This window comes from Antrostomus carolinensis, unplaced genomic scaffold (assembly GCF_000700745.2).
Source record: "Antrostomus carolinensis isolate BGI_N321 unplaced genomic scaffold, ASM70074v2 scaffold1559, whole genome shotgun sequence".
NCBI classification, from domain to species: Eukaryota; Metazoa; Chordata; class Aves; order Caprimulgiformes; family Caprimulgidae; genus Antrostomus; species Antrostomus carolinensis.
This window is the reverse complement of record NW_010336256.1, coordinates 94,715-119,646: the sequence shown is the minus strand read 5'-3', so window position 1 is coordinate 119,646 and position 24,932 is coordinate 94,715. Positions and strand designations below refer to the sequence as shown.

Here is a 24,932-nt window from a genome sequence, read left to right as displayed (position 1 = left end):
AGGCTGTGTGCTTAAAAATGAATGTCCAATTTTGTTGCAAGAAGACAGTGTTGTAAAGTTTGTTCCAAATTTACAAAAAGACTGAGCTCACAGAGGGGTCTGTGTACGAGGATGGGCTGGCTCTAAGGGCACTTCTATCACAGAATGCATTAAGAAAACCCTTTGTCTAACCACAAAAGGACTTGCATATTAGTCTCAGGAGGAACACATTCCTGCCCATGGACTTTATTTTCAAAAGGATGAAAGTGCACTTTCTTCATAGGCAAAGGTAAGTCAAAGAAATCCAGGTACTCAAGAGGATGAAGCTGCAACAAACTGCCACAGTCAATTTAATTGGAGTTAGACCCAGAGGCAACAATAAAACCATTAGCAGTACAGATGTTTGGGATCCCCAAGGAACCAGGATGTCATAATGGAAAATATTCTTTGTGTGATATGGTCAAGATTTTGTGGCAAACTGTGAACTCACAGAAACATACAACTGACCAAACATATCAGGGGGATGGCAATACTTAATATGCAGTTCAGGATACATTCATTCACAAACACTTCAGAAATAGAACTCAGCAGCTTTCTGCTGAAGAGGTGCCACATTTACTCAATAACCCCAGCCTATGAGAATGTGCAACTTAAATGTTCATCCAAATAGGAAAAAGATAAAGATTAAATACTTTTCTTAGTGGACATCCATGTAAAGACACATCTTTATCTTCTACTGTATACTGTCTAGTTAAGCATTTTCATAGAACCATAGAATGTTACGGGTTGGAAGGGACCTTAAAGATCATCTAGTTCCAACCCCCCTGCCATCAGCAGGGACACCTTCCACTAGACCAGGTTGCTCAAAGCCTCATCCAGCCTGGCCTTAAACACTTCCAGGGAGAGGGCATCCACAACTTCTCTGGGCAATCCATTCCAGTGTCTGACCACCCTCACAGTAAAGAATTTCTTCCTAATGTCTAATCTAAACCTGCCCTCTTTCAGTTTAGAGCCATTTCCCCTTGTTCTATTACTACGTGCCCTTGTAAAAAGTCCCTCCCCAGTTTTCTTATAGGCCCCTTCAGGTACTGGAAGGCCACTGTAATATCACCACGAAGCCTTCTTTTCTCCAGGCTGAACAGTCCCAACTCTCTAGCCTGTCCTCATAGGAGAGGTGCTCCAGCCCCATTTTCAAGGTTAACTGTTAAATTACACAGAACGGAAGGCGGTAGCACAGGATGGTCACTGACTTACGACTTTTCCTGGGTTTAGAGTCCCCAGGATGCATTCTGATGCTGAAAAACAAGAAGAATTAATATCTAAAAATATAGAGTTATATCAAGCAGAGCCAGTCAGGCATATCTCAACTTATCAAAGAGATTTCACTGGAGAGCTGAGAGTACTTCTAGTCTTGAAATAGCGAGGACAACAAAGCACAGTTCTTACAAGCCTAGGAAAACGCTACAGATTAACTCTGGTCTAGCTTTGTCCCTAGAAGTTGATGATAAAGTACTCTTAATCTTAATTTTTAGAGACCTTTTGGTCCACTACTAAATCAATAGATTTTGCTAACATTTCCAAGCTATTTTACCATACTCTATTCTGACTAGAACAGGAATGGCAGACAAGATTTTTAAGAAGTCTTCAGTTTCCTAAAATCTTCTGGGTTAAAGGGCGAGAACACAAAGGCAGGGTAGGCTTAAAAAGCACGATACAGAGAAAAATGCAAAATGTTAATTTTTAATTAACTAAAAACAGCTGTGTGAAGACAGTGAACCTGATTCTGCAATGAAAAGTTCACTGCCGCCATGGGACTCTTGACTTTATTTCTGCTTCTAGGCAAAGAGCAGGTTACACTAATCTGAATACTAAAAATCATTCTTAAATGTATCTCTGTAAATTACTTAAACCTTTCCATGATGCCATAAACATAATTCTTTCTTTACCCTATGCCTTGTCTTACCTTTTGCTCAAGGTGAAGATCTACTTTCTATTTAAAAGAACTAGCATAAGGCCTCCACTGTGATTTGAAACTTACAAGATCTAAAAAGGGATATTCTTAGTATCAGCAGATTGGCTGTGAGGCAAAGATAGTCACAGGAAAAGTAAGCCAAATGCTTCCTAAACCCTGCTCCTGAGAGGTATATTCTTAGATAGCAAATAAGCTTCCAACATCACTGATAACATTTCCCCCCGCCTTTTGAAGGATCAATGAACACCTAGAACCACGGAAGCAAAATCCATGGGCTGGAAGGACAATGCTGGAGTGAAGAGATCCATGTAGCCATGAGGCCAAGACAGCTATACATTTGAATGTTATACAGCAGCATAGGAAAGGCCAGCGTCATTGTGACTTTGCAGGTGTTCAAGAGTAGAGAGGACTAGTGGAGAGGAGGGAGGGGAAAGGGAAGACTGTATGATTCATCCATCATTTAAAGAATCATATGGTATGAACTTAACAGCAATATGGATTGGTTGTAAATCTCTAGAGATGCCATCTGCTCTGATGGAAATAATGCTAGGCATACAAAATGGCTGCTGATCTCTTCTCATGCTGATGTGGCCATGTTTCTACCTGAGATGCAATGTTAATAGGCATAAAGCTAGATAAAGTTTTAGGCCTCCTGCATTCATTCAAGTGAGGACAGAGTTCATGCTGAGAAAATATGAGGCCTGTGCCGTATCTCAAAAGTTGTGTGAGATTCAAAGCACTGCTGGGAATCAAGTAAATAAGTAAATTAGCCTATCCTCCTTCGCATGGAAAAATTTTGCATATGTCCTCACGCTCTAAATGACAGAAAACAATTTTGCTTATCTGCCTCCTAAGTTATCATGCATATTAATTTGAATCTTAGTTATTTTCAAGGCAATATTTCAAATTGTTCAAGTTCCACGTCAGGCCACAGTGTGGGATGGCAGCGGCAAAGAGAGAGCTGCAGTCTCTCCTCCAAGAGAACGTGCTTGCTGGAGCGCAGCCTGTGCAAGCCCTCTCGTGGAGACACCCCCTGCTGCCTGAAAGCCATTCTTGTGCCAGCTAGCTAAAGCATCCTCTCAAATGGATGAAAGTAATATTGACAAAAAACTCACCACTTTTACATTAATAAATTTTATCATCACTGGGTTATGCAGACACAGATATATTGGTTAAAGAAGCAAATATTTTCCAGTAATCAGTACTGGCTTTTGTCAGAAAACCTCTGCAGCGTAAATCTGTATCCACATTTCTAGCTCTCATCTCATTCAGCATCCCTAGTCTGTGTGAATTTTGAAGTTGACTGGGAAAAGGTTCCCCAGGAAACAATATTGGAGTGAACAACATAAGCAGCAGAAGGGGAAACACAGGAGTTAAAGGATACCAAGAGCCTTGAAAATGAGACAGAAACAGGAAGGAAGAACAGACAATAAGGAAATGGGGCATAAACAGGTAGGAAAATAGAGGAGGAGGAAATATAAGCCAAGGACAAGATAGTTTTTTTATTTATCTAAAAAATGTTATGTTCTTTGGGTCATTGAGATTAAAACAGGCAGGATAAAACTTTCAGAGTTAAAAGCAGAACAGTCAGCAACCGTTATATTGTGAATGACTGCTTAGTAATGTACAAACTTCTGAATGATCATCCAAATCCGGTCTTCAAAGTTCACTGTGCTACTAGGATTGAACATGTTTCTGCAAATAGATTTGTTCACAAAGAGCAATGCCTGTTACTAGTCATGTCTCACAGAAACTCTCACTACTTTTAAAATAATTTTTTTCTGAGTCATTTCTTCTCTGCATAAAATCCAAGAGGCCTAAGCAGCAGCTAGGAAATAGAAAGGTGCCCAAAACATCTAGTACAGGATAAGTTTGAAGTTTCTCTTATGTATCACAGCATCAAACATCCTAAACCGAGGCCTTTTTATACCTTCATGTGACCCTGTCTAAGTCAAAGACTTGCCATATCTAGAGTTCAGCTGAGAGATGTGAATGTTTTTAGGTCACTCGTTTCACTCAGCTGGTAAATCAGGGAACAAGTTATGAACACAAGAAATTTGTAGCCAGCAATAGACCAGGGGAAGGACAAGAACACCAAATAAATCTGCCTGAGCCAAGAAAGACAGCACTAGTAACTTCCAGAAAGAGGGACTTAACTCTGTAGCAGCAGCTGGAAGGAGTGTCTGGATTCTGGAGAGACCTCAAGCACAGCACAGGAGACGGGCCTGGTTTTGGTAAAAATACTAGGCACCACAATGAGTTGCTACGTTCTGTTTAAAGAGTAGTGGCACAATGCTGCAGTATATTTACATCTATTCCACAGTCCTAAATTTATTATTTTGTCTACTCTGAGCAACTCTAAACTAGAATAGAAAATCCAGAAGTTCGCTCCAGACCTGTTGTTCATAAGTGCAAATTTATTATTTATTCTACAGATAAACCTAAAATCAAATCTCCTGATCAGAACTGTCCCCTTTCTTTCAGTACGAAATCTTCGTTATGCAGCACCCTTGATCTTCATTTTCACTGTAGTTGTCTGACGTGCTTATTCTAAAAATACTGTCAGTATAACTATTGATGTTGAAGCAACTTATGGTGACATAAAGCTACTTGAAGTACAGTATTGCCTTTTCATAAAATTATTTTAAATGTTGTGTTGGTAACATTCCTTATTTTCAGATTGTTTTACAGCTAATGTATGTATTGATTACGAGCTGAAGATGAACTAATCTTCATTTGCAATTTTTGCATATAATGGCCTCTGTAATATATTAGTATGCAGCTTTATTCTGCTGGGAAAAATAGACAATTATGGATGACGGTCATTCCTTGGTTTGCATACCCTGAGCGTCTGGACTCCAGACAGTGGACTGGGGGTGGACTGCCCTTGCGCAGCTGTTATTTCTGCCGATGGTCAGCTGCTACCTTCCACGCACCCTGCGCAGCACAAGAGGCCACTCGATCAGAGCCACACTGGCACCTCCCCTAACTGTTCCCAGCATTTCTTTACTCCTTGATCTCAAAGCTGCTAGAAATGAACATCATTCCCCAGCATGTAATTGCTTGAAAGGTGCACATGATATACATACACCATGGTTGATCCTGCAGCCTGAAATCAGAGTGGCCCTATGGCATTTGTGCACTTCCAATAACTTTACCTTTTCCCAAACAAAGAACAAATTATGTTAAAAGAACGAAATTAGCCAAATGGTATACCTTTACCCAATGGCACAAAATTAATTCTACAGGATTTTCAGTGCCTTTTAAATAAAAACTAAATTCATTATTTTTCATGAAAAATTTTCAGTAAGTTAGCCAGTAAGTGATAGATAAAGGAAGAAAGCCACTATATTCTTGGACTGATGGTCACAAAGCAGGATTAAACACTGCTTATTTAAAAATATATAACCACAGTTCTCTAAATAATAACAAAATTGGCAGTTATATTTGCAGAGAGACAGCAACTCTATATTTTTTTGCAGAGGACAGGGTTTATTGTTTTTAATATATTTTTTAAAATATGTAAAAGTGCATGTGAAGGTTATGTTTTTTAAAAGTTTAATAATTGGCATACACATGCTATTACTTTTTAAAATCAGAACAGTATGTCAACATTAAATTTATTGGCATAAAATGCGTAGCAAAAATAACTGTTGAAGACTACAGTAAAAACTATATTCATAAGGAGGAAAGACTCTAGTTTATTACTTATTTAATCTCTGAATTTCTAACTATGTTTATGAAGTTGTGAGTCTCGTTCATCTGAGAAGCAAATTAAATTTTCAGTAAAATGGGTGCAGTAACAAGTTCTGGCCTCAAGAGGGAGATATATCACCATGTCTAAAAGTTTCAAATTAAGGGAAAAAACACTTTTTACTGAAACAGAACAGATGCTGTTCGCTTATGGGTAACTGCTAAAAATATTGACTTTTGCTATATCATTGATGTGACTTCAGATAAAATGACCACGACTCCCCCACAAAATCAGAACGTTCAATTCAGCATTTCCTATTATTCAAGGCTAATTGGTTAGAAGAGGTTAATTCTGTCACCTCACAAGAGATATTAGAATTCTTTGACCCATTGACTTGTTTTGCAGTTAAGATTTACGAGTTTAAAAGCAGGGGAAATGGTGATTGCCACTCTTCGCTAAATATGGCAGCAACAAGGAGAGATTAAGGTTCACCACCTCTTTTCTTTATTCTATTATTATTCCTCTAGTTTCCTGATTTAGCCTCCTGTTATGCGCTCAATTCTTGGTCACCTGCAGCCTCCAAAGAAATCCTGTCACTATTAGTTCCTCTATTAATTGCTTTTCTTTTGCCTCCTAATTCATCTACCTTCCCATTTAGATAGTTTCTTTTTTCAGTGGTCTCTAGTGGGCATTCCTTTACATCCTTTTTAGACCCTAATTCTGACTTATTTTTTCATCCCAAAATTTGGATATGTTTACAGATTAAAGTAAATACAGTCTCTGGTCTTTTTTCTATTGTCTTCATATTCTTTATTTTTAACCCTAGAAGTTTTGCTGTTTCTAACAAATTTACTTTTTTTTTCTTTTTCTGGTTTTCTGTACCTCAAGAGAGCTGTAGGAGATTTGCACTGCAATGCATAGATGAGGTTGACCCTAGTCTGGACTTACCTGAGCCAGTTTTATGCTAGCTGCTATAGTTCAGTTGCTGCTAATAGTGCAGCAGTATTTACTTTTTAAATTACCTGTGTGTCTTTAGTCTTGTACAGCACAACGAGGAAACATTCATGTAGTCAGATGCTGGCATCAGCAGGGAAAAAGCAATTAATAATATTAAGTTACTGTGACTTGAACATCTACACTGTCTACCACCAAAAATCTGTTTGCTTGTTGGTTTTCCCTCTGTCAGCCTGGACAGTTTCCAAACCTTGTCCAAGGGAAACCAAAGGCAAATCTAGCCCTCATTCTGGTAACCTTACTTGACCCACATGAGCATCAACGTTCAAAACAAGTCTTTACTAACAATAAAGGAATATTCAGATAAGAGTCCAGCTTGATTTGCTAAGGACAGCTCAGCTGTTTGTGACATTTGTCATCTGTGCTCCAAAACCTATGAGAAAATAATTTTTTGCCTTTCTGGTTGTTCAAGTTAACTTTCAAATACCTGCGTAAGCATAGAGGAAGTCTGAAACAAGCCTCTGAGAGACAGTTTCCTGTCCATATTTACCACAAATTATATTCACTCTGGTGCCTAATGATGACAACTGTGATTTAAGAGTCAGCATAATTTAATGTTTCATTTCTGATCATAACATACTGGAAAGGATGAAGGAACTAAACCCATTTGCTGTCAAAACATATAAAAATACACAAAAAGAAAAAGATATGAACATATTTTGAGGAGTTATGCAATAATCTTACATAAGTGGACTTGATCTTTCTTCTCAGGTTAATCCTCTCTAGACCCTTGAACATTTCTCTTGCTCTGACTCATCTCCAACATGTACACGTTTTAAGGCAATGATGCATCAACAACAGTAGATAGACTGGAATTTGATTTAGGTAGAAGTTAGTAGCAATGTATTATTTAAATAATTAAATATTTAGAATAGAGCAGTGATTTTGGTATATTGCATCTTTCTGGAATACCTTGTACTTCCTCACAGAAGATACATAAAACATAAGTATCCAAGAGCCTAAGTATATTATATAACAGAACAGCTAGACCTTAAAACATTGGGAAAGGCATATCACTACGAAAATATAAAGTAATGAGCATTATCTCTCATAGCTCCATATTTACAGGAATATTAGAAAACACAATTTTAAATTAAATAGTTTTCTATTTAATAATGGTGGCACTTCAAGAAGCCCTAAAATCAATACAGTAACTAGTTAACAGGATAGCTCAGAAGTTATCTCAAGCTCTTCACAAACAACCCACTCTCTTTCCCCAGTACCTACCCCCTAGAAGACAGCAGTTACAGAGGATTCAGTCTTGAACAACACAAGAAGATTCCTCTTAAACCGCCATATGCGCGTTGAAGTAAATTCCCAATAGCAATTTGACTCTTTCTGCCTGATGAAAGCTGGTGCCATCACTGAAAGGTTCCAAACCCAATTCAACAGTTTCTGAGAGCCCTATACCTCCATGAGAGAACTGAAAGCACTGAACAATCCCACACAATAAAAATTGTCTCAGCACTGATAGAAGCCAGTCATAAGATCATCTTAAAGTCGATACTGATTAGTTCTCCAAGTTACCACTGTGTCCTTTTTAGATCTAGAGCCTCTATTGGGTTTCTAGGTAAGTCACCCGGCACCCACTCTTCACCTTTGAACCCGTCCTTTGCTACAGTGGGAGCAGGAAGTTCATCCCTTGCAGTCTCACCGTTCCCTTTCTTCACCTTCAGCTCCGCTGCACCCTTTTGCCTATCAGCAGAGATCCAGAAGGTAAGAAACAATCCTTGACCAATATCTAGAAAGTTTCCAGTTCACAAGTAATGTGGATGACTCTAGTGCAGGATTGTGGCTTGGCTGTGATACAGATGATTAAGACATGACTCTGAGTTGTAAAGCCAGCGGTCACTTAAAGATGACCTGAGTGATTGCATTAAAATAGAATGTGTGCAAAAGCAGCTGTTCCTCGGTCCATCTAAGCTGTTAGTAGCCATCCCTGAGCTGAGATGTAGTAGCCAACTATGTATGTAACAAGAGAGAATTGGGAGCCTTTTTGCAGCCAAAGGTCTCACATCAGATTTGAACCAAACACTGGATGTAGGCATATCCCTTACAATCAGTTCTAAATGCTAGGGAAGACAGACCCTCAAATCAATGTTACTAAAATTATTTGTGAGCAGATTTTTTCTATTTATCTCTCTCTCTCCTTCCCCCCCCTCCAGCAAATTATTTGGAATGACTTGACAAATACTGAATTTAAAAAATCCCTGATCTAAAACTGCTCACTGCCAAATCATTCTTAGGTCTTTACACTGGAAATTCAAACAATTCTGAACAAGCATATGCTTCCCAATTGATATGTTTTATTAAGGAAGCATAATTCCCATAGTCAGCTTTAGATGTAAAGTTACAAATTTAAATTTGTACAGCTTACATAGAAGTTGCTGGTTTTGCAAAGATTGCTGGAGACAAACTCACTCAGACTATTTGTGGTAAAGCAAATGCCAAAGAAAAGTGAATGTACTTGGAGAAGCTATTTAAAATTCAAGCAAACTGTTAGGAACTAAGTGTTTTGGAGGAACAGAGGGTTCACTGTATTTCAATATCACCTTCTAGTAAAGCAGTATTTGTCTGAGTAAAAGAGAGAGTTCCATATGTACACTATATTATAGCTTAATAATAGTTTAACCATCTTGAAAACTGAGGGATGGGCTTTCAAAGCAGGGGAGTATCATCAGACTCAAAACAACAAAGCACAAACTTGACTCCCAGTACAAAATGTGAAGTGACATTTTCAATTATGCTGCACAAAGCAGCAAGACTGCTTAAGAAAACTGCAGAGCTGCCAAGGAATTTCTGGATCTGATACTTCTTTCACTTACTGTTTTTTTATAAACTGGTCATTGACAAAGACCAGTATTTCAATTTAAATTGTATGAAGCAGTGTAAGTAAGATTCAGAGGTGAACAAATTTTAGCAAGCACTCTATTAGGAAAAATATGCAATCCATTTTTTTTTTAAGAGGGTCAGAATTAGAAGCACTGTTACTAAGTTATTGAAGGCAAGAAGGCTGAAGGAAACACTATGACACTTTAAAAATCCTTTATCTGGTAATCCAAAATAAGACAGTCCTGGTTCCTTTTGATTATATTTGCTTTCTCCACCTGTTCGGTCATTACTGATTTTGGTTCTCTGTTTTTTTGTTATTATCAAGCCCCAACAGCATTATCAGTTCCTGTTAGTTTTTCACTATCTCAGCACCACAGCCCAAACTTCATTTGTCCTCTGTGAATGCTTTTCCCCCTAATGATGAAAATCACCTCCAAACACAAATAAACTTTGCTTCCCCTAAAGCAATCCAGCTTCTACCTTAACTGTACTGATGAATTTTCAGTCCATTCTCTGCCCAGAGGCAACTCTGTCCCCTTTCAATCTAAACAGCACAAATTCTTTCCCCTTTGTGTCAGTTCTCCAAGTGGCTTCTCCAATGCCCAGATGGACTCCGAGCCCTATGCCCAATACAAAGTTGCTCTACCAAGTCCATTAGCCATTTGCAGAACCCTACTGTTTAGACTACCCTCTAAAAATGCAAATCTTTCCCACCCAAACACATAAGCTATTTATAACACTAACAAGTTTAGCTCTGATATTGCACCCTCTGTTGTAGAGTGCACTGACCCTTAGGTCCTCCTAGACAGGGAAATTATTCCCATACTCCAATAATTTGGAAAAAGGGTCTTCAATCTCTGTTCCACTGAGGCATCTGGGGTTCAAAAGGGATAAATGGTTGCACGAGGGTGAGGGGGTCTCTGGCTGGGTCCTGGAAGGCAGCAAAATCTTTTATCTGCCTCTCTGCTGTAGGATGCCTGGGGCATGCTCTAAACCACAGCAGAAAAGCATGCAAAGCAGCATTATTTTATTCCCTTAGCACATCAGGAAGGCGGGTAACCAGTGCCAAGGCTGACTGGGCTCCCCAGACAAAATACAGAGCCAATGGAGCTGAGGGGAAACTCATGAAATGTGATGAGCTAAAAAGATGGGATCGATAGATATCAAATTGCTTCTTGCAGAGGAATTTAGCTGCCTCTTACAGAAATGGAGGCAGCGATGAAACAAGTTGTAAGTCTATATAACAGGAAAAATCAGCAATTTGCTCCACACAATCAACCCTGAGGTCAGCAAAGCAAACACATCTTCATTTAAATGGAGTGTCTTGCAAATGGCTACGTTTCTACGCTTTGTAACAGTGCCCTCAAAAATCAAGTAGACAGGATTATCAGTGACCACAGATTACAGCACAAGGATATCAGTACAGTCAATCTAGTATTGCTTTCTAGAGAAGGAGATAAAACTACCTGAACAAGGTTTTTAATACTTATTAGTATTTTATTCATATAGAATTCAGATTTTATTTCACATGATTGAAAATGCGTTGTCATTAGGTCAGTTCAAGATTAGTTTTGTCTTCTAATTTTTCAGTTTGCACATAAAAAGGGGGGGGGGGGGGGCAGAAATAAATTACTATTATTTTAAGGAAAACTTAGTTTTCTTACAGAAAGTAAACCTTAAAGCATTCTGAAATTGATACTATGGAGTCCTAGTACTACACATGAGAAGTAGAAATCAGCTGACTTGTTACAGGAAAGAACTCTACTGACTTTACCTGTAAGAATGTTGTTATATCTTTTTCCCCTCCAGTTAGTAGAACAGAAACTACAGAGCTTAATCTGCATTCTAAAAATTCATTTGAGGTAGCTACTAAAAACTGAACTCTACTTTAACAATAAGAGAAACATTCCGAATTTGGTATCACTTGTTCTCACATTTAAATAAAATAAAATATAAAATATATATTGTAAAATATAGCAAGAATATGGCAAGAATATGTGATATTTATTGCATGGCAAGAGAGTGATCCTATGTAACAGCAAATGGACCAGTCAAGCAGCATTCTGTTTGTGGGCACACAGATAGATTAACAGCATGATAATACCCATGCAAGGATATCTGTGCAATTTGCAAGTATGAAAAACTACATTTTATCAGTTTCTGTGCATAACTCCTCCATACAACTGAGACGTGAATAAGGCTTCCAATAAACATTTTAACAAATTCCTTAAGATAGTACCAGATTTGTACTAATTCAAAATTATTCCCATCAGAATAAAATACTGAAACTTCCTTGTTTGCCATATTACCTAGCTAAAATATGATTTTCAATTATTTTGAGACTGACAGTCATTTCTAAGCTGTTGCTATCCCAAAATGAAAGGTTGAGTTATTTTAGTTTTGTTTTACAATCTCAGTAAATAAAATCTATTAGACTAGACATTTGCAGCAGTGTAACTAGATTCCTAATGGGCATGAGCATGCTGCTTCTGTCCTTAATTAAGTTCCCATTTCAGATCTGACTTATTTAGCACAAACATACCACTAACAAAAGTAGTATTGAATTATTGCTAAGACATGTATTCATGTAATTAGGAAACTCCTTTTTGAGTTGTAGATTTCTTATTAAATAACAGAATTAATGTAAATGCTGGATGATGATAATTAAAAAAGCAATGGCACACTTTTGGTACTCTGCTTAGGGAATTATGAAACAGGAGATCTAACAAAAGAAAAGACTCAGTTGCGACAAAGGTATGGTATTCTTAGTTAGATTTTGTTTACAATACTTCATATCATATGAGGGTGGAATTTTCTGTTTTTCTATTACTCACATCAAATCAAAGTACTTCAGCAAGGCAACAGTTTTACTGAGGCAGGATTTACCTTGGTAAGAGCTCTTGTATTGAAAAATTGGTTCATTACCAGTCTTACAAGCAGAAGATGTAATCACTAGCAACAATGGAAAAACTCAGGTAAATAAGCACCTTGGGAAAACCTTATATTTCTTTGAAATACTATAATATTATAGTATTATAATTGCTTTGCAAAGCATTTCAAAACTTTTCTATTGATTATTTTTATTCTCCATTCAGGAAGTACATTTGCAAGCCATTTAGTGTAGCTAGCACACATCTTTCTGCATGAAATAAATATGAAACTTTCTTGTGTGCTGCTTTTAAGGGCATGGATCACTGAGCTATCTCGCTTCCTAGCAGTGCTCTTTTCATCTGGTCTTCTTTCTAAAGCCTTCCTCTATTCTGAGCCCCTTCCCAAAACATACATTATTATTTTCAAAATCCATGATCAACGTTTCTCAAATATTCATCACAACCAGGAACACTGAGAAACTCTAGAAAAAGCAGCATCAGCAGTAGCAAAGTTCCTCAAGGACAAGAGCAGCAGCTGTAATCACTAGCTAGAAGGGTTTACTCTGGCCAGAGAACAGCTAACTTCCTTTAATTGCTGTCAAGAGCATAATCCACTCTCCAGAGGTGAGGAGAGGATGGATATGGAGAGGAAGCAGGTGTTTACAGCTGCAGCCAGTTGTTACAGCTGGTTCTTATTCCTTCATCCTGGCAGGACTGAACTGCAGCTGCAGGGAATCACAGAAAGACAGATGACCCCCAAAAAGAGAATTACCTTTTCAAAAAGTTTGAGAAAAATAAACATGATGATTTGAGAGGGTGATGCAAAAAGTTTCTCTGCCACCTGCTTCTTGCCAAAAGGATGCTAGTCAGCATCTAGTGGAGGGAGCTGATCCCTAGACACTCAACAATTCCATTCCTTAAACAGGCTGTGGTAGTATCATTTGAAAGACAGCATCTTAACATATTCACATGCAGCTTTGATGGGATTTGATGCTTGCACAAAATGAAAGGCTCTGTATCTGTCAGCTTCATCTGGACTAATTTTCAACTCTACACAATCTTAAGCACAGAAACAGCTTGCACTTATGAAGAGAGTTCTGTCATTAGAGTCTGGAAGACGAACCCATCAGGATGGAGGCAACAACTTGAATCATTAAGTGCTGCCCTTTAGAACCGACTGTTTCAAGGCTGACAGCTTCTGCTCCCTCCTTTATTTTAGAAAAAATTTCTTTTTCTGTGTTTTCTACCCTGACTTGATATACTCAAACATCTCTAGCTCAACTATTTTTCTACTAGTCATAATACTTCCAATGTCTTCAAAAGTTACAGAAACCATGCATCATAAGAAGCATTTACTGAAGTTATAAAACTAAGATGACCTTTTTTCTTAGCTCTTCTGGAGCTTGATAACACAGAAGATAACGTAGATACCATATTTTGCATTTAGATGCCAAGATCACCTTTTAATGCATATTTAATGAATTTTAGAGGATTTTGAAATCTAGTTGAGATGAAGCTTTCTTTTCTGACAGCCATTTTACTAAACTATATGGAGGACGGACATTAAATGTTCTGAACAGCAGAGTCGTCCTCTACAATGGTCAGAAAGAGAAACCCATCAGAAAATTCAAACAAAAAAATTACTATGAATGTAAATTAATAATTATATTATTGAGATGGCTAGGTCCTTATTCGATTATTCATCCAAATTCATCTCCCTTTCTGAAGTTTATATTTTTCCTCAGAAAGAACTCTCATAGTGTTAACTACTGCAAATATTTCTGCTTTATAAAGAGTTACTTCTGAAGAAGTGATGCCAGAAGCTAAGAATGAAATCTCATCTCATCTGAAGTTTAATGGGATAGTATATTGCCATTATTGCTCTAGCATATTGCACTATTAAATTGCCATTATTTAGGAAGGATTATTTAAGTGGGGAAAAAAAATGAAAATAAAAGAAAACAAAAAAGATGTTATGCTTAGTTCCATCAATACCAGAGGGAAAATAACCACTGCAAGGGAAGAGAACTGATTAAAAAAAAATGTGCTTATTATACATGATATGACAGGAATCAAGATGATTCCTCTATTCTTCGACTAAAGCAATTCTTTTTTTTTTAAAGAAAGTAGACATATGATATTAAGCATAGTATAATTTCATTCAAATAAAACAAAGTTCCCTGATTTTCCAATATTTATCTTTTATTTAAGATAACATACCATGTACCTGATCTTGGCAAAGAGAAGCTCTATTGATAAAACAATATATTGCCAAGTTTAAAAGCATTGATATAAGTAAAATAATGTAGGCAAATTCTGTATAAAGTTAATTGCAGCCTATTATAATTACAATGATAGCTGCTGTTCTCTACTTCTAGCAGTCACTAGATGAGACTATTTTTATCATTAATAGAAAACAAGAAAGCAACTCCACCCCTGCCCACAGCTCCGTCTCCATGTATAGCCTGATCAAGAACAGAGTAGAACACAGGTTTATTGCCTTACCTCAATTTTTTCCCATATGGTTTCATAATTCTCTTGATGTTGTATATCTTGCATCAGTTGATGAATTAAAGCGGATTTATTTGAGGCAGAAGTCTCATTCTCAGAGGGCTGCACGACAGCAGTCCTTTCTGATTTTTCTTCAATGTATTTTTTAATGCAAGATACAGGCATACAAAGATCTTCGTCAGAGAGAATATCACTGAGAGGCCCTGATTCAATACTGTCACCTAAGGAGGATACTATATCGCTTGAAGAGCTTGGTGAAATTCTACCCATTTTTTTGTGCTTTTTTGTCTGGTATATTGTATTCATTTCTGAATCTGAGTTCATTTCTGAAAGCTCCCAGTCATCAATGTTTTGAATGGTTTCTCTTCTGGGCTTTTGGGGCAGCAACTTTGTCAAATTTTCTAGTTTTAAAGCTAATACTTCAGTCTGTTTGAGATGTGAAGGAAGTGCTAAATATTCATCAGATCCATACCAGACCTCACCATCTTTACTGGTTTTTTGAGTATAGCTTGGTGTTGAGGAAAAGCTTTTATTATTCTTTCTTCTCAGTAGAAGAGGTGATGAGTTGGTAAGCTCAGAACCAGCTGAGGAAGCACTCTTTTGGCTACGTGTTGGTGAACTAAAAGGCTCAGTTTTACCTTGTGATTGTCCATTTGGGTCTCTCTGGTTACAAGAATCTGATGATGCGGAAGAATCTGTTTCTGTCTCCTCCAGAGACTGAGAGTTACGAGAAGTAATTCCATTTTGTAGAGAAGAATGTCCTTTTTTTTTGACTTGTATTGGTGGAACCATTTTGCACAAACCACCAGGCGTTCTGCCAGCTTTCACTTCCTCTGGAGCATCATGAGACTTCTTGTGCTTTGATTTTTCTTTACAGGTGTAGAAAGTAGACTTCCCTAGACTTATGGGACTGTCCTTAAAGTGATTGTTTATTGTGTACTCAACATTTCTATCGCCTATAGTATTTAAGCAGTCATATGACTGACTAACTGTAGATGGACTGTTAGTGTAGGGTGACTGTAAAGCTAGGCAAAGCTTGGACCTGTCTGGTGGATCTAACAATGAGGGTGTACTTCTACTCATTTCATTTTTAACTATGTGAGAGATCTGCCTTTTTAAATCATTGGCTTCCATATAGTCTTTAAACACATCATCTTTCAGAAATAGACCTCTTTTTGGCAATGTAGGCTGTGTAGGGGAATCTTCATTATAATTAAAGCAGTCTCTTATGGACCTCTTAGGAGTTGAGTTTTCACAGTGGGAGTGTTTGACTTTTTCACTGGTGTGCTGTGGAAGATTGCATTCTGGTTTCTCTAATGTGGAAACTGGTTTGCTGTCAGTAGGTAAAACACCGTCTTCAGAGCAAGGTCCTTTAGAATGAGATGAGTTCACAGGAGATACTGGTGAGAGTTCATGTGGTGCTTTCTTGTCTTTGCCTTCTTCTCCATCTTCTGCTGAAAGAGGTACATTGGTTTCTTTCTCATTTAATGCTTCATTACACTGGGAAGCAATGGAATCAGTTGCTACTGCAAGTAAACCCACACTTCTGATAAGTCCTGGAATGTCCTTATCCATCTCACTGTAGTTCCAGGATTCAAATGATTTTGCTTTCCCTTGGCTGGAAGTCATATCATCCAGAGCACCAAGCAAATCCTCACTAGGACTGTAATCAGATAGTTCAAATGCAGTAATACCACAATCCAGTGACAAGTAATTTTGAGAACATTTGATGGTCAACTGTCCAGAATCATCAACTTCAGTTAAAGAGTCAAGACGGTCCTGAAATAGGCAAAGAAGTGGTATTTTTTAATAAGATTAATTTTCATATATAGCACACACAAAGTAACAAACTATCAGTTTATATGTTTCACTAACATTTAGAAAACCATTAATCACTGACCTGCCTGTTTTTGCAGTACCCTCTAGATGAGTAAACCATTCTAAATTATTTAGGTATTAAAAATGGCAGTAAACTGAAAAACAGTTTCAGTCTGGTGCAGCAACTTACTTAAAAATAGCAACTCGATTTTGTAATCTGTCCTGGTTTTTAGCTGAAACAGAGCACTATTCTAACTACTGAAAAAGAAGCCCAGCTCTGTTTCAGCCAAAAACCAGGACAATTGGTATTCTCCTCCTCACATTCTGCTTTCAGTTCTGCTTACTCTGTAGGGGGGACTCAGAAATTCCATACAGCATACTCGTAGTATTTCCTTTGTTAAATACCTCAACAGGAGGGAGAGGATCTTGGGGATCGCTGAGTATATCAATCACTTTGTTCATCTTGTGCTCTTAGAAAGCCATGCTGCTCTACAACCTTTCAATTGATTGCCAGAATGTTTTTTCCAAGCATCATCTAGCAATGACAGACGTTTCTTCCCATATTTATGAGATAAAGGTTGCTAACTACATTTCACTTCTTTGTGCCATTATCAGTTGAGGATTTATCTGCTGGATAATGGAGAACAAATGGAGAAACAGCTCAAGGAAAAGTAACTATAGCCAGGAATTCTAAACTTCTGGCCTGCCACGTCCCTTTGTCAACATCTTCTCAATGGACGTCCTTCAATCTTAGAAACATAGAGAAAGCCAGAAAAGATCAACCCAGATGGCAAATGAGATTTTAAGATCGAAGTCCAATTAATGTTTATAAATATTTTGGTGACTTATTTGAAGGACACTAAAAAAAAATCTGACTACTTTAAGATCCAAAAGAAGCCTGATATATAACAATCACAGCAAAATTATGTTTAGTCAAGAGTTTATTAAGCATCTTTTTAGCAGGTGATTTCCTGTTCTAACACTTGGCAAGCCTCAAATATTTCCAGGTCCCAGCACACAATTTAAAACCTAAACATAGGATCAAATAATTCTGAAACAATTTCTGCTCTTATTTACACTGGTATACACCTTGAGTAACTCCATGAATCTATCCAGAACAAGATAAATTAGCAGAGCATGTCTACTGGACAAAAGAAACTGAAAAGTGTAATTTAAAATTAAAAAAAAAAAGACATTAACCCAAGTGCTTACAGAAACTTCTTAAAAAACATCATAAAGGGCAGAAACTCATGTTTTAGGATTCTAACTTTAGGTGCCTAAATCAGTACACTGGTCTTTCTTCCCAGGTTTAGTTTTCATAATAGAGATTTTTAAAGCAAACTATTGAGTATCCACAATAGGTTGCTGTCTGAATTATTCTCTGGAACAGCTTGTCTCACTACACTGCCTAAATCCATAGTTTAAGAACCTTAGGCATCATGCCTGAAGAAGGTGCTAACCCCACCTCTTCATCTCACCATAAACCACTTGCATTTTGGTCTGAACAAGAGTAGTCTCAATAAAGAAATTTATTTTTTTCCCATCTTCTATAAATATATAATGTTTGAGCCCTGTGCTCTGTCCACCCCTCTTGCGTTACGCAAAGTGAAAAAAAAAAAAATCTTCCAGCTAAATATAGTATTTATAGAAAATATTTATTAGAAAGTTATTTATCAATCATAATCTTGGACATTGAAAATATATTTTATTTAGCACATTCTAGCCAGATGTAGAACCTATGCCACAAATTGTACATAGTCCAGAATTAAAAAGAGAATTTTCTATAAATCTGTCAAATGTATATTTTGGAACTGCACTTATTAAGGAAAATATTAATTAAATAATGATCAGTATTACAGCTGCCTCTTCCCTCTAATCTCAGGAAAAGATTAGAAACTGTAAAACTATATATACATCGAAACCCCTTCCAAGGCCCTAACGGCCTTCATGTCTTCTGAGTAATGAGCTCCATTCCTTCATCTCTTAAAAATGTGTTTATTAAAATTAATAAAATTTACAATCACATGCATTAAATCATCTTGCTTGGTCACTTTCCAAGCAGCCTCTTAAATGTGTGCTTCAGAGAACCATTATTTAATGCTAGTATTATCATGTGCTTATTATTGTTTTTCAGAAAAATATTACATTTTCTGATTTGCATGGCTACCAATAGGAATACCCTAATTAAAAATATTCATCCCTTTTCACATAGTAATGCTTCCTGTAAAGTTCTGTAGGCTGTTTCCAATACCTTCTCGTATTTATATTTAAACCAGCACAATTCTGCATTTGTTTTTTCTCTTTCAAATGAGCTAATTTAATTTGTAAGATATTTCTTTTGTGACTTTACCAACTGTTTGAGAACATCAGGATTCACTGTATTTTAATATAGCTTTATACCAATCCTTTCCCTATTTCCTGGCTTTATCAATTGTGAAATAAACCTCATAGGTTAGGTTCAGCTGGACAGAACTCAGGCTGCACAAAACTCATTTTTCTTTCATTCTTATCTATCTCTGGGTAATTCCTTAAGCACAAATGGTCCTTCAAAATCCTAACTGTTCAAAGTTTTTTATTAAAAAGAGTATTTTATTAATTTGGCATCATGGCAGGCAGCTTGCCTCACTGCTTACTCTATTTCCTCCAAGTCATGGAACTTTTTGTGCCCTTTCGTGCTGGCGTCTTACTCAGTATGGCACTGCTGAGATAGCCAAAAGCGCAGTTACCGCCTGCTCAGGTAATGAGCTGGGTTCACAACCAAGCCAGTACAGCCTATGCTGTACACTTCCATGTTTTGGTAGCTACTCTGCCAACGTACTCCCTGTTCACTATGTTGAGGCTACCTTGTGCACATTTATGTGTTACAGCAACAGTGTAAAGCCCAGGTGGGACTGTTGCACTGTGATTGACTGTGCAGTCTACAAACTGAGAGAGCAGTGAATATTAACGAGACGAGACTGTCTCACTGAAAACGAAAGAAACCTTGGCAGGTCACTTCTTCCATGGAGCTCCTCAGTTAACCTTGGCAGCCAAAGCCGCTCTTCACTGTTATGCAGAAGACAGCTGACTTAAGGAGCGAGCCAAACTTTTTGTGAAATGATAGGTTCATGGACTACAGATAAGTGTAACATTTGCTGTACTGATTCAGATCAAATTTCCCTCCTGCCTGGTATGCCTGGACAGGGTGGAAATTTGCATCAGTTCTAAACATTTTCTGCTAGCTGAGCTAAAAGACATGGGTATACATACATGGCCCTTTCATACACAACAGTTCTACCCACACTCTCAGCATTTACCAATGAGGAGCATAGGGACTTCTTCATCTGGAGCTTATAATTCCTCCTATCTTTGCTTAGTTTTCACATTTATTTTTTTAACTTCTTTCTACTTCTAAGTGTCCTATGGTAGTGAATTCCAAAATAGAGTTCTTGGTTGCGTGTGAAAGTTTCCTCTATTCATTTCAAACTAGATGACTTCACAATCTTAGAAGAAAAAAAAAAAGCTATCATTCATGGTTCATAATCCCCAAGGAATGCTGAAAATTAGGAAAATGATTCTCCAGTGAAGGGTTATCTGTATGGGCAAAGGCTTCTAGGTTTGCTCAAACAGTCTCACTATTCATATATGCAGGAAAACCCCCAACAGAAAACACTTGTATCATGAGGAACTTACTAGTCCTGCCTGGGAAAGGATGGAAGAAACACCAAAAAAGAGTAGATAAGACCAGATACAACTGTCTCTACGTTACATTATATTTATTTATTTATTTTCATCAAATAAAGCCACTACCATTTTACCTGATGAAAAGCTTGAATAAATACCTGAATGTTAAAAGCAGCAGAGCAATTTCTGGGAATCTATTCAAGCAATAGAGCAAAAACTTAATATTAATATTGTGTCCCTGTTATTGTTAACCAATAATACTTTATCAAATATTATTTATGTTATAGTGGGGGTGGAAAAAAAAATTCATGTCAGGATATTTTGTCTTTTTATTACCATATAAGCCTATCTGGCAACATGATTTTTCCCCACTGAAAAATCATCCATCCTTCCCCAGTCAGTCCTTCCCTGTATTGGAGGCATATTTTTTATAGCAGTTGTAATCAGATCCAGATGGGACGTTTCCTGTTTCTTAGTATCTGAATCTCCTCCTTCCTTATGTCTTGAAATCGCCACGCTCATGTCATAAAATAATGACTTCATCCTAATTCATCACTCTGGATATTCAGACAAGTACAGATTTCCTTCAGACTTGCCAGAGAAGGTTTATTGGCAACAGCAAAGCAGAAACTGAAGCTGAAGCACCAGTTATGTACACATCAGGAAGAGGGGGTGTGGAAGGTGGGCCTGGGCATATCTGAGCATTGATTTCAGGACCACCCACTCTGTTGTGCCAAAGACAAATATAAAACCTAATAGGGAGCAGAGAAATATGCACATTCTCTTTGAACGTGAGTGATCTGAAATTCAGGACATGTTTAGGGCACTTCTGACTTCCTCTGTAACACAGGTTGCAGAATCTCACTACATTGATCTAGAGGTCTCTTTCTGCAAATATCTCTTAACAAAAGCATTTTATCCTAATCTTAGGACTTTCATCAAATGAAGAATCCTCTACACACTAAGGTAACTTCTATTAACCATTAATTGCCCTATTAAATACATGCATCTACTTTCAGTTTGAAAAATTAGGCCAGTAGTGTCCTTCTAACAAAATTAATTTAGTAATGATGAATTCAAAGGAAAAGGCATTTTACTCAAAAGAATCCAGATTTACAAAGCATTTACATGTGTGTGAATTTGACACCCTGTTAGAGTAAAAAAATGTACAATTCATGTATCATTGTTTCTCAGACAAAATGTGTGACTGTTTAAGAGGCATGTTACAAAATTGCCAGTCAAACAAATTGAAGTCCATGCTCCCTGCTATAAAGCAATACTGATTTAGTCTGGAAAGTTTTGGAAAACATTATATAATATTCAGGTTTGTGTATGCAAGAAGGGAAATGTCTAAGCTTTTCATTAAAGAATTAACTGCACATAAAAATTGACTTTGAGTTGGTTATGAGCCTCACATTCAGGAGTGACCAGACCAAGGACTTTGGACCAGATGCACCTCTGTAAGTGTTTCCAGTCCTTGATGAAAAATATTCCAATCAGGAGAAAACATTCCTAGCCACTAGCATGACACTTCTGAAAGTTGATCTTGATTTGCTTTAATTTAGTTCAATGGGAACAAGTATCAGCTGAAGACATTTAAAATACAAAATTAGCAAAATATCTAGGAGATAAGTAAACCAACCTTGAAATTGTCATCCTAGCAACTTTAAACGTGCAAAAGGGATAAGTGGCTTCAAATACAGATGAAATTCTCAAAATAGAATTTAGTTACTATACCTCCTTAGTCTCTTCAGAAAATGCTTGTAGAATATCAGTCTGCCTGGTGTAGTTTCCATTGGCGTCTTGCAGCCCCTGGAGAATACGCTCTCTCAGAACCAGAACAGAAACACGTAGCTGGTGCCAGAGGAGTTGTACAGTATGGATATCAACTATCACATTGACAGAGTAAGACAGAAGCTTCAGGGAAAACTCAGTCTCTAGCAGAGCATGAATTTGTTCAACATGATCAGATATATCTTCACAAATATCCTGTAATGGAAAAAGAAAGTAGATATTTAGCTACAGGCATGGTCCTTTCATGGATAAGCTCCACTTTTCATGTACTTTTTACTAGATGGGGAATAGATTATTTAAGAAAGGAAAAAGAATGTAATTAATATATCCAAGGTTCTTTCTCTCGCTCTCTCTTTTTTTTCTTTTTCTTTTTTTTTTTTTTTAATTTATGGCAATGCTACAGCAACTGAACCAGCAGCTGTCCTGTTTGGCAGGACTGCTCAGTAAGTGCAGAGACAGCATACAATAAAGAAGGATGGCACAACAAGATCACAAGAATCAGAAGCAGAAAACTAACACTGTAAAGTGACATCCTAGAAGAGAGCAATAGGAATGAAAGTGGTAAGATTGCCACAAGCAGAATCCCTCTCGGCTTTCCCCCATCCCCTCTGAGTTAAAATGCAAAGAATCTGATCTGTGCCATCAACAACAGAATTCTTTTGGACAGAATTTATCTTTTAATCTAGCCTCTATAGCCAAGCAGGGCAAAAGTCTGGGATAGACTCAGTGTGGATATTTCTGAGATCCATTGCTGACTGCTATGATGAGAGGCAACTAACTTTTGCATAGTCTTGTTCTGGACTCAAAATTGAACAGCAGAAGATGGGTGGAGAAGGAGAAGCTGTGAACAGTAGCGTTGAGAAAGGAAAAAAGAAAATATAAGTTACCAGCTTATAAAACTAAGGTTTGAAGGGATGGTATCCTCCAAATTTAACAACTAATGTTCTACATCTCTAAACTGAGCTGTATACAGTGTAAAATCTTTGCAACCTTAATTCTCTTTGTGAAAGGATAAATCACAAAACTAAAGAATATTTAGGCATATATTATTAAGCGAACAACACTGCTTTATAACAATTCTGTCTGAAAACTATGTATAAAAAACATATTATAAACAAGTAAGGAAATGTGATTAAAATACTGAAAAAAATTAACACTGGAAGGTTTTTTTCCTATATCTGTGGCATATATTTAAAGGTGACTTAGTAGCATATTTTAAATCCAAAACTTATTTCTTTAAAAAAAAAAAAAATCTTTTAATTCAAGCCCCCAGAAATGTCCTTTTTAGGTAAAGGGTAGTATATACATAACATCAATAAAAATGAGAATAAGCAGCATATTTTTAATTCATTTCAAATTTGCTACTGAAACAATTCTATCAGACAATTACAATGAAACCTTATATCTGATGATACTTTTGTGGTTTCGTACAGCAGTAGAATAAAAAGAAAATCAGTAAAGCCAATTCTTTCTAAATGAATAAGTACAGTAACTTTTATCAGTTCAGATTTGACATGTTCAGTTTGAAAGTAAGTCCAAATTATTGAATATGTAATTGTACGTATGTAACAAATCAAACCAAAACCAAATCCCTAGATAACATTAAATAATTTTAGTACAACAGATAGCACAATATTAGCCTTTGAGAAACTATTGTAGTTGAGTACTATCAGTAGTTACTCATTTTAATAAAGCACTAACAGCTAAATCAAGTCCCCTGCAGGAGTAGCTCTCAGAAATGCCAGAAATGAGCACAAAACGTTGGAGTTTCAATGAGCAGAGTTTTGGGGCTGCCTTGAGTGAGATGGAAGTATCTCTTCCCCTCTGTCCTCAGTCCCCTTGTTGTGACAACCAGCATCTATATTTGCAAGTACAAAACACACAGCCTCACCTGGCAACAAGGGTTGCAAGGCTCAGGGCTTAAAACATCCACACACATCCCAGTGAGCAAATGGACACTTTATGTACCAGATTAGTGTGCTAACCTAGTACTACAAAGACACAGACAAAGCTAAAACTCTCTGTAAAATCCTTTCCAAGCTTTGGAAAAGGTTATTAGTATCCATTTATCCATCTACAACTGAAACTTGACTGAAAAGCACAGCTGTATTTGTTTCAAATGTTTTAAAGAATATTTTTAGTGAATTGGTTCGACTGAATTTGCATTCACTTCTCCAATGTTGTTCATATCTTTTTCCTCTTGGCCACAAAGCATCTTAAATTTAATTTCAGAGATCAAAACCTAAATTGTTGCCCAGTAACTGCAATTTCATAAATTAGACTCAACCTATAGAAAAATACTTAATATATCTTAGTTAGACTACTCATGTGAATGAGCTTAAGTTTGTGCCAACCTGCAAAACAAGTTTTCATTATTTTCCAGCTTCAGAAGCACAGTTACATGCTGAATTCAACTGCCATAAGAATTCTCAGAGAGGTTGCAAACACGAAGCCATAAAAAGAAAGATTTAACAATGAGCAAGTGTCTCCTCATAATTGTGAGTTAATGTACTGAAAATATTGGCTAATTAATCTAGCTAATACTCTAAATCAAGAGTCGAGACCCATACTTCAAACCAGTTTTCTCTTGAGTTGCCGTTATGCCAGCTACCAAAGCATCTCAAACTTCTGAAGCAGACAAATTTTCCACAACACAGAGAAATCTGTACTGAAAGGCAAATCCCAGCACCACCAGAGATTTGAAAGAAGCACATATTCAAGGACATCTGCTGTCAATTTTTACATGGTTTGTTGCTCATTTTCCTCAAAAAGCTAAGTCTGAAGT

The 24,932-nt window shown here is 37.1% G+C and overlaps 1 protein-coding gene across 1 annotated transcript in view; it reads right to left on the bottom strand.

Moving 5' to 3' along the window:
* Positions 1-14,866: 14,866 nt before the first annotated feature.
* LOC104530235 (A-kinase anchor protein 6-like) overlaps positions 14,867-24,932 on the bottom strand; it is a gene marked incomplete at its 3' end in the record, with an annotated part of 44,216 nt that continues 34,150 nt past the window's right edge. Inside the window, exons 2-3 of the mRNA XM_010174764.1 lie at positions 22,091-22,342; positions 14,867-16,651 (exon numbers count right to left, since the gene is read on the bottom strand). Of these exons, the coding sequence (XP_010173066.1) occupies positions 14,867-16,651; positions 22,091-22,342 (2,037 nt within the window). The remainder of the gene's footprint in view (positions 16,652-22,090; positions 22,343-24,932) is intronic.